At 44.0% G+C, this 11,234-nt stretch overlaps 1 protein-coding gene across 1 annotated transcript; it reads right to left on the reverse strand.

Annotated features, from left to right (window-relative positions):
• Positions 1 to 723: 723 nt before the first annotated feature.
• Positions 724 to 10,770, reverse strand: map7d2a (MAP7 domain containing 2a; the record flags this gene model as incomplete). The annotated part of the gene is made up of 17 exons (XM_079172045.1): positions 724 to 982; positions 1,092 to 1,719; positions 2,470 to 2,506; positions 2,719 to 2,769; positions 2,877 to 2,981; positions 3,113 to 3,287; positions 3,384 to 3,531; positions 3,639 to 4,021; positions 4,163 to 4,278; positions 4,398 to 4,504; positions 6,159 to 6,248; positions 6,919 to 7,015; positions 7,229 to 7,392; positions 7,971 to 8,048; positions 8,156 to 8,230; positions 8,686 to 8,778; positions 10,734 to 10,770. 17 exons carry the CDS (start codon positions 10,768 to 10,770, stop codon positions 724 to 726), a joined length of 2,643 nt encoding a protein of 880 aa, XP_079028171.1.
• Positions 10,771 to 11,234: the final 464 nt, after the last annotated feature.

Genomic DNA, 11,234 nt, shown 5'->3' on the forward strand with positions numbered 1-11,234 from the left:
TTGCTGGGTTACGAGGAGTATAGTCCTGCTGGAGTCTAGTTAGCCAGATACATCCTTTAAATTCCAGCCAAATCAATCATCAACACATGCACGAACAACATAACCTTGGAGAGACATTTTGGTAGTATTAAAAATGAGGCTAACAGGAAAATGAAATAGTCATGCCTTTCCCAGCAACATTGCATTCGATTTAAAGGCTTAAGAGGGCACGTGGAAAGGTAGAGGTATAAACGCTGTCGTCAATGCTCTGAGCTTTGGTACTCCTAGACTGAAGACCCAGTGAGGAATCTGTGCAGAGAACATTAGAGATTCTTACCATACATTAGCAATAGTGTGTTTCCTAAATATCTATAGTATTTAAAACCCTGTCTTTTTTCATAAATATTTCACAAGTCCAGACACAGCTTCTCTCCCGGACCCTCACATGTGCCTCATCCAGCAAACGCACTTGTGTAGATTAAACTAAATCTTTCACACATACTTTCAAATTGTCAGTTGCTACGTGATTAGAATATAGAATATTTGTTTTCTTTATATTGCATGTGATTGTTTGCAGTTTATTTTTAAGTCAATGTCTATGGCTCTATTCCCATAAATGTAGTGACCCCGGGGCACACACTCAAAATGTGACGTCCCGTGAGTGTAATTGTGTGACAGAGAGAGAAGGAAAAAGAGAGAAAGCAAGCGAGAGAGAGAGAAACAGAGAGAGAGATTATTAACGGACTACTGGATGCTAAGTTTATTTGAGGACGGAGACGACATCACAATGAGCTTTGAGTCCGCCATGGGACTAACAACACCCTCAATGAGGTTCTTGTTGCAGTCGCCGACGTTGCCTTCAGAGGACATTTTGGGATAGGTGACGCTGCCTGTCAGGTCGATCAGGTCTTCGAGAGCCCGGGTGTTGCTCACGCTGCTGTGCTGGATTTCGTTGACTGGCGAGAACTTTGGGATTGAAATCAGTTCCTCTTTTGAAGCGGGGCTGGAATATCATAATAAAGAAAGCAATTACATGTAATATTTGTGTCCTCGAAGACCACGTGGTCAGTACCTCTATAATAATAATAATACAGGGTTACCTGATGACTCACCTTACCTCCATGGACTGCACCTCATCATATGACCCCATACTCTTCACATCTAGGGGCTCCAGCTTGATGATTGGTGGTGATAGGTGTCCCAGCGACAGGGGCGCCACAGAGGGTCTGATGACCTCCCCTCTTTTAGCAGCTGTCGACACATGCTGGCTTTGCTGTTTGCTTACCTCAGCAGTTAGATGGCTTCTCTTCAAGGCACTTCCTTCACCCTTAACCGCTCCGTTCATCATACCGCCCTCCCTTTGGTTGACATCTGCTGTCGTCTTTTTATTAGCTTGGTCTGCGGCTCTAACATGTGCTCTGTGCTGCTTGTTTACATTCATTTCCACCACTCTCTCCTGCTGCTTGAGAACACAGGCTTTGGCCTCTCTGTTAAGTTGGCTGCCGTGCTCTTCGCTGGTTTGTTTGGTGTCCGGTCTCTTGTCAGGAACACTGTGTGTCGGTGTCACTTGATGGGTGTTGTTTTTAACTTGCAAACTCTTCTGATTGTCCATCTGTGCTGCTGCTTCTCTCTTCACCGGGACGCTTTCCTTCATGCTGACCTGCTCTTTAACCTGAAACTCAACCTTTTTGATCGTTTGCTCATTCACCTGAGCGTTAGTTTGAACAGTCTTTACTTCACCTGCGGAGAATGAAAAACATCACAGTGGGCTTCACTTTATTTGGACTGTCCATTTAACATCAACTGGATTTCATTTGAGTCGACCCAAGTCTATTCCCGCTAGCAGTAATATTGGAAGCCACATATTAATAGGATAATTACTGGACATGTTCATGCTAAATATTGACTTTGGCTCATTTGTCAAACCCAAATCAGTTGAGATTTAAACACAGGACACTCCAAATAAAGTGTGAGGCTCACATTTCGCAGAGCAGTCCCTGAATGAATCTTCCAAGGGCATTTTCAAGAGCGGCTAATTTTACAGTCCCAGGACACTGCTCGACATTAAAAGGTGCCCTGTCAGCACCAAGAGGAAAGTCCTTGGCTGCTGCTCCATATTATACAAAATAGTGCATATCGTCCACCAGATGGTTTTAAATGAATGGCCCAGAGAACAAACAAGTTGCTTGGTTGACAAGGGTCATAGCTGTTCATCCTTCTGCCAATGCATTAGAATTATTGCATAACAAGAAAATAACAAGAATGCTGGAAAGAATATTGGTCCTCTACTGAGAATTCACACAAGCCAAGTCATAAAAATTTACATTACTGCAGTGCATGCGCTAAATAAGCCAATTAATAAATCCCATCATAACCAATACATGCCCTGTTTGCATTTTTACAGCTGCAAGGCATACAGAGCGGGGTAGAGAAAGCAGGGGCAGCAAGCAAACGTAAGTTTTGGCAGGGGCGACTGAGTAACATACTAACCTGGTGGTGAGACAGGCTTCGTCTCCACCTGCTCCTCCTTCTGATTCAATGCAGAACAGAGACGATCAAGTCAATGTTTGTGGTAATCAGGACACAAAACCAAAGTATCACCAACAAAATAATTTAATAAAGATGATAACAACAGAAAGTCAGAGTCATAATAAATTAAAGTTGAAAAATCACATGATCAGCAGGTGCTTAAAGGCAGCGGGACTACTCTACGAGAACAGGGGGCGTCCCTCACAGTACCTTCAAGTCAGCTTCACCCTTCCTAGTTCTCTTCATGATCTCCTCGATTCTCTGAAAAAAAATACATTAACAATCAATCACTGGGTGAACTTTCCAGAATTCAGAGTTTCAAATAGTTCAAGAGCAACATGCAGTCAACGTGCAATGATTAAAATGACCTTTTTTCTCAGTTGCCTCTCCTCCTCTTCCTGCTGCGCCTGCAGTTCTCTGTCTTGCCGCTGACGCTCTAAGTCCTCCTGAGCTTGGACTTGGGCTTTTTCTTTCTGTTAAGACAGAGCACAATTCACACAACATGCCAAAGATTATCCTGAAATTCACATAGAATCGACCAAAAATCTAAATCCAATGCATACAGTGACAGGGCAAAAAACAACTGCCTCATATCATCTCTCACCTCTTTGTCCATCTGGCTCTGGAGCTCCTGCTCCTCCTTCTTTCGTTTGTCCTCTTCTTGTTTCACCTTGTTAAGATCTTCCTCATGTTTCCCCTTTTCCTTCAGTTGTTGAGTCTTTGCCTCCTGCTGTTGCCGCTCCTGTGCGAGTTGCTTCTTCAGCTGCTCTTCCCTGTATCTGATGGTACATACACTTATTGAAAACATTCAACGACTTAAATCCCAGAGACAAAGCGTTGCAGCCTCTTACTCATAATTTCTTCAATGAACTCACCGTTCCTCTTCATCTTCCTCCCGCTTTTTCTCTTCCAGTTCTTTCTGAGCTCGCGCCTGACGCCTTCGCTCTGCCAGCAGCCTGGTTGCCTCCTCTGCGTTTGTCGTGCCAGCTGCCACTTTCCCCGTGGACGCACATGGTGCCGATTCTGTCAAACACACAGAAAAGACTGGGGTAAGATCATCCAAGTGTGCTTCTAAATCTTAATGCAGTGTAAGGTTACAAATACTCTGCTGTCACTTGAATGAAGTCCACCTTTTTTCTTGTCTCCATCCTCAGCGTTGCTTTGCATCTTCTTCTCTGAGAAATCCACATTGGGAGACATGTGGTCCTTTTTGTCAGGCGCCTGGTTTTTTTCAGATGTGTCAGCTCTGAGATGCTTATCCAAGGTTTCTCCTTGAGATGGTTTGGATTTAGTGATTTCAGCGTTGACCACATTTTTCACATCTTGTGAAGAAGGATTCGTGCTGTTGATGTCGGTATTCTTTTTCACCGCTTTGGAGTGTTCTCCGTTTCTCTCCAGCGGCTTGTCTTCTGGTTTCCTATCATCCGGTGACAGGTTTGAACGTTGTCTTGTAGGAGAGTAATGGTACTGATGTGCATTGCTCGGAGAATGGGAACGCATTTTAGATGCCAGCCTGCACACAAGATAGATTTTTGGCTTAAGAATGAAGTGTTTCATGACAGGAGAGATATGTTAAAATAATGCTGTGTGAACAAGGTAATGCTCCCTGCTGACAGCAGCGTCTGCCCGCCTTTTACCAAACAAATAATCTTACTTTGAGGTAGATGGGCAAGCCAAGTGCCTGGTGACACTCGCAGGGGATTCGGATCTTCTCAAAGGGGATCCACAACCCGGAGATGCAGTTCTTCTCTCTCTGCGCAGCCGCTCTTTCTGTAAGCAGTGTTAGAGTGATTTAATACATAACATCTTGCAGCTCGTATTCATTAGTGTTTGATTCTTACAGATGTTATGACTGTATGCCCAGGTAGAGCACATGCATGAGGTCTGACCTTGGGGGTATTGGGAGTGGACTGAGAGCCTCCCTGAAGTCCAGCTCTGTTGTGATCTGCGGGGTTCAGGGAGCCCCGGAAAGGTGACCTGTGAGGGCTGCAGGGCGCTACATGACGACAAACACCATTCTTATGAAATCTCAAAGTGACAGGGGAGGGCTTGACTGGACAGTGTGTGCTGCACCCAGCCGAAGCTTACAGACTCATGTTTTGCACCCAAAGTCAGTTGGCAGGTCTGTTGCAAGTCAGAAGGTATACATGTATAAGGGATACAGGCATCCATGGTCCACTGAGTGCTACGGTTTATCTTCTTTGGTTGAAGTTGTGCTAATCAGCTTTTTGGGTAGAAAACCTGCAAACTTGTAGCTCAAATCTAGAAAATATTTCAAAGAGCACCTCTGTCCTGGAGGGACACAGTTTAGATCTGATTCTGCCAAAAAAGAGGACATTGATTTCCCAGAATTGGATTAGAACTGACTGAGGGTCTGCTATTGAACATGTCTTTGTCTTTTAACTGCCAGTCTGTTTAAATGATGCAACCAACCGTCAGACAAAATGGGGTGTGTTAATGCCACTGCTATCTTTAGGAATTAATCCTGAGTCTGTATGCTACTATGCAGTGTCATGCAAGCACACACATCTCTCTTTGCCACACCAAAAACAATGACAGCAAATGAAAAACCACACACACACACACACACAGACCTTTTTTCAAACTCACAATCACAAAAGCAAAGGCCCTACGCACAGAACGAAGATCTTATTGCCATCTCTTGTAACTTCTCATCCATCTGTCACCATCTGTAAAGAGTAATCTCCAAAGACTACAGCCCTCTCAGTGAGAGGGCTGTATCTGTGTCTGTTTTATGTCTATTCTAGGTCATGGGCGATTAATCCCCCAAACCGTCTGCTCCAGGGACCCGGAGTCATCACCACTCAGCCGCTTTCATTTTCAAAGATATGTTACCGAATATGAAACATATACTTCTGACTCATCTACAAGCTGAAAATAATACTTCTAATGTTCAGGATCATTGAGATTTTCAAGTCATTCTGATCTGTTGTCCTTTAGGCTGTTTGTAATTTGTGAGAGGTTACTAATCTGGGGAAACTAATCCGCAGTTTGACTTCCAGGGACATTTGAAAGAGAGTCATATATACTGAACATGTGTTCTTACAGGACATACAGGAAAACCAGGCTGAAGGGGACGAATTAACGGAGGAAAACATGTTACTGCTGAAAAGATTCAGCCGATGCTGTTGCATTTTCTTATTGTCCTCTTTTTCCTGCATGCTGGGCCTGCTTGCAGACATAATGCAGAGTTTGCCTCTCAAGAGAGAGAAGAATAAAGTTAGGGAGATGAATATGAGGTTACATTATAGTTTGAATATGTGCCAGTAAATGCTCCTGCACCGATAACATGTGCCTGTTAATTTGCATCCCTGAAGCCTGTCTCCACAGTGTTGCTATTCCATTTTGTGACAGTGACTCAAAATAAAGCCACTGCAGCAGAGCACGAACACAGCAAACACACCAGAGCCTAAGTAACACAGAGAGTACTCTGCAGAGGCACTTTACATCTCGCTTGCACAGAGGCTCAACAACAGGGCAGCTTAACATGCATGCATCACAGGAAGAACATGTTTGCCTTTGGTCTAAGTTTCAGCTTGCCAAAAGGCAGACAAACACAAACATGGTAACTGTTGGTTGAACAGGAGGGGTGATATATTTGGGAGGGTCAGGGGGGGGCTTAACTTTACCAGATTCGCTGACAGCAGGAAGGGGGGAGGCAATGCCATGGGAAAAGGCGGAGGCAGCAGAGAAAGGGAGTGGGGCATTCTCACTGTCACCTATAAGGCAGCGGGCGGAGCAGAGCAGAGCAGACAGAGCGTTATGAACAGTTTATCTGGGCAATTCCTCATCCAGCTGTCAAGACCTGGATGGGAGTTAACATACCAGCAGGGATGGTGTGATGTAATGCCTTTTCTTGGTCGGATTTAAAGCTACGATGAGTAGGCTTTGAAAATCTCCAACTGTGGTGACTCCCCAGCGGCTATCGTAAATGTCACAGTGGCAGACAGCCATGCGCACGGATAATTTTTGTGTTGTTTTCCCACCTCCATTATGTCAATCATCCACCACAGTTTAAACGGTGTGATTTAGTGCTACATGGACACCAGTGCAGATATGTAACGCCATCCCGTCTCTGTGGGAAACCAGGAACACATTTCTGCTCATGCATACTTCAGCAGCCAGGCTATCAGCAATGATCAGGCCATGAGAAAGGCTCTCCTTTACACACACACACACACACACACACACACACACACACACACACACACACACACACACGCATACTGTGTCGTGGTGTCTCACAGAAATACAGCAAAATGCAATCCCTCTGGAAAAAACTGTTCTCCCATATCCTGCTGCTTATCAGTTTCAGGTCATTCCGGGCTTGCATCCATGCCTCTTGTATCCAAAAACCACCTCTGTTTGCAGCTGTAAGCTCTTTCGTACCTGCTCCTGCTGGGCAGCCTCTGCTCCAGCGTTTGGTCCTCTGCTCCAGCTGAAGGCTGCGCTCCATAGAGCGTTTCATCAGGGCCTCCAGTCGCTCCTGAACGCAACACAGCAGAGATCTTATTTGGAACACTGTCACCTCACTATGGGCTTCGTGTTTTTGTCATTTCTACACATTGCCAGGGATGAGGCACATGAACGATCCTTCTATGTATCTTTCACACACACACACAATCGTAAATGAGATAGGCAATAGCGTATACTGAGATTAGACGGATTCATTATGATTTTTGTTGTTAAGTCAGCTGACCCTGTCCTCCTCGAGCTGCTGCCTCCTCTTCTCCTCCACTGCAGCTCTGCGGAGCTCCTCTTTCTGCCTCTGCTCGTCCAGCCGCCTCCAGCGTTCCTCCACTGTGCGTTCGTACTGTAGCCGAGCTCTGCGCTCCTTCTCCCTGATCAGCTGCTCCCTGGCCACTGAAAGGGACAAGATAAATTCTGCTCCAGCTTTCATGGACAAAAATCTGAGTTAATGGTCCCGTGTGGTTGCCGGTGGCTTTTTACTATTTGGCTGGTCGTGTAGAGTTCAGAATATATACCACGGAAGAAATAAAAGATGTTTTACTATTTTGCAAAAATTATTTCCAGTGTATTTTTCATGTAACTAAACACTCTTTAATCACATCTTTCAGTATTATCTGAACTTCTATGTGTGTAGTGAGTTTGTATCTGTCAATGCACACGCGAGACTATCATGTAGATAGAAACCCTTGTCATCATGAGGCAACTGCTGGGACTGCATGATTACATGACCTACTTTTGTGCACTTTCCTATGTTACTGTCCCATTGTCTCAAGTGACATAGCCCATCATATCAAAAAGCCAGTGGACTCAACTTATACTGGCTAGCAAAGTCATTCCATAACCAATTAAACGGTGGAGAAAAGAATGTCATGACAAAAAACTTTGCGGAACAGGAATTTAAAGGCATTTCAGATTTTCTCAGTTCAAACAAATCAGCCTGTTTATTTGCACAAGAAAAGGACATAACCTACCCAGGCCTTTCTCCCTCTCCTCACGTCTCTCTTTGGCTAATCGCATCCTGTCGTCTGTCTTCATATAACCCTCCACAACTGAGAGATGAAGAATGGTGTCAGAGAACAACAACAAAAGACATTGAAAGGAGAAAGAGAGAAAAGCAATTTAATGGAAGCAAAACATAGAGACTTACTTTGTTTACCTGCATGGTTGTTATTGATGTGTGAAGGCGACGCATGTCCATTTATTTGTGGCTTCCTCTCTGTGTTAGATGGAGCTGGGATCACCATGACAGGAGGAGAGAGAGCACAGTCAGCCTGGTCTAACGAGGAATGACATCAGCACCAGAGCACTGACCTGCAGTGCTGCTTTGATACCAGAAGAGGGAAACATTTTGTCCGCTCTGTGTGGGGCTGCTCTATGTTAAATGCATTCTGTTGCAAAAAGCCCAACAAGCCCTATGCCAAGGGCAAACTGCAGCAATATGCAGGAGCGGGGAGGAAGCTGTCCTTGATGTGATAGTCACTCCACACATGCTGAATGCCTCTTTCGGTTATTGTTGCTTGACAACAGAGCAGTCCTGATTGTTGTATAGGCCTACAGAGTCATATAAGGGTGTTTATTAATTGTGTAATAATCCAAATAACTGCGTAGTCAGTCATTTTCATCCAGATGAAACCAGTTGGAAGGAAAGAGGACATCGTGTGACAAAAGCCGGAGAGGATTACTCACTAGTTTTTCCAGTTCGTGCTGGAGAGCTGTGACCGTTTGTCGGAGATCTCTTCTCAGGAAGTAGAGTGAAGGACGGTGGTGCCATCTTTTCACCTAACGCACAAAACAAACAGAAGAATACAAGGAGCATTGATTGAAACAGCAAGCTGCTATTCCAACATCAATATCACAATGGTTGTAAATGGTTGAATATAGAAGATGAAGGAAACCAGAGTGAGATCAGGATAATAGTCATCTAAATTGGAGTAAAAAGTCAGAATCTGATACCTTTATCAGTCTATATACTAATATGAAGCAGATATAGTTGAACAAATGTCTTATAAACCAGTTTTATAGTTGAAATAAACGAATTAAATAAAGCATTAGACACATCTGTTATGTAATATGGTGATTAAGAGTTGATGACAGTCTCCAAATAATGACGTCAAAATCTTGGACGTGCCACTAAATTGCCACGTGAAATAAAAAGACGTTTAAGATGCACTGAATCAATATGTGACTGCCATAATAACTGCCTCACTTAATCAAGTGATTTTCTCTCTTTTCAGTCAGGGCTTTTATTGTGTATACTAAAACCGAGCAGACAACACTGAGGCCCTCTTAAAGGACCAGTGTGTAGGATTTAGTGGCATGTAGTGAGGCTGCAGAATGCAACCAACTGAACCTCTCTGCTCACATCTCCCTTTGCAAGCGTGCATGTCGGAGAACTTTGGTGGCCTTCAGGTAACATAAAAAACACAAAAGGCTCTCTCAATAGCCAGTGTTTGGTTTGTCCGTTCTGGGCTACTGTAGAAACATGGCGATGCAACATGGTGGACTCCATGAAGATTACCCGCTCCCATATGTAGAAACGAAGGCTCATTCTAAGCTAACAAAAACACAATTCTTAGTTTCAGGTGATTATACACAGTTATGTTTTATTTTATTTCTGCAAATAAATTCCTCTAAATCCTACTCGCCAGCCTTTTAAATGTGGTTGAGCTGATGTCAGACAGAAGAGCTGTTTTTTTCACTTGACCTCAACTTTTTCCACTGACTTCACTTAACATATTCATCATGCTTAACATTTATCATTTTCCAAGATGACATATTATTGATTTCTACAGTATAGTAACAGTGTGACAGTGGTAGCTATTTACGGTAGCTTTTATTATGAGGGGAATATCCCTCCTACTCTCTTATGTCTTTATTTTATAGAGCTGTCCAGACATTATCCTGTAACATTAACAATGATATTGTAAAAAATACAAGCTGTAGAAACAAAATATTGCATAGACAAAAAGTAAAACAGTGATGATTTTGTTCCAACATAAAATGCCTCCAGTACTTTCTCCATGAAGCAGCTAATGTGACAGAGGAAGTTCTTTTCTCCTGTCTGGATAGAGTTACTCATAATTGTGTCAAATTTGATTATCAATCTGCAGGGAGATTTTCCTTCTTTCAGAGCGTAGGGTAAATGCAATTTCTTATTACTTCAACCCACAAAGTCATCACAAAATGGTTTGATGCTCAAACTAAATACACAGTATAATCCATGGGTCTGTGTCATAGGAAACAACCCAGCCGACCTCTCTCTGCCCATTTGAACCCTTTTATCCGATTGAGTTACGTCATCACCAAAAAACGGCTACACACATTGCCTGATTTTGCTTGAAAGTGACTTACATTTGTAATGCAGATATCCCCACGTGAGGAAATGTGAAACTATGGCAGAGGACAGAATCACACAAAAGATGCACCCCAGTTCTGTTTTGCTCACTTTCACTCGTGATAAAAAAAAACGTCTGTTCTGGTGTTTTGCGCTTATCCTAAAGGGAATAAAAAAGTGCACATTTTAGACCTGCTTCCATTGAAAAGAACCTGCTCAGAGCCTCAGAAAATAAACAAAACAGTGGTGCCGGATCATGACCGCACAGCCTGCATCATGCACAAAAGCAGTGGATTTGTCAATTGCGTCATTCATGAGTCTGCTCTAAATCGAGGAGCAAACACAACAGATCCCGACAGCGCGATGATACCAAACCTAACACACGTTACATCAAGCTCACCTGCTATTTCACTGGATGATGTGGCTGTTTTCGCCATAGCAGATGTCACAGGAACAATACACTCGAATGAATGGACGTGCTGTCAACCCAAAACAGTCCGCAGTGATGCCAATGCAGCACAGGTATACGTTGCCCTCCGCGGCAGCAGCAATACGCGCAGCCACAGTGGGAAGAAACAACCACACAGCATTCAACTAGATGATCTGAAGGTCATTGTGCAGGCTGGAGATGACGGGCAGGACACGAGAGTCTTGTGTGTGTGTGAATGGAGGAGAGAGATGCAGGGTCTGGAGCGGAGATGATGATGCGCACACAATCGAGTTTACTACCGACCGAACACACTGTGCGTCGCAGCGTATAAGCCCGCCCTGATACACGAGCCATCAGCAATTCACCGGTGGATGGGGGTGGGGGGGGGGACTTCCTCTGTGCGCGCAGCTAAAACCAAATTTAGCTGGCTTTAATGCAACAACAGGCAGATGGACAACACGCAGAATCACT

The sequence above is a fragment of the Pholis gunnellus genome (assembly GCF_910591455.1).
Source record: "Pholis gunnellus genome assembly, chromosome: 13".
NCBI lineage: Eukaryota > Metazoa > Chordata > Actinopteri > Perciformes > Pholidae > Pholis > Pholis gunnellus.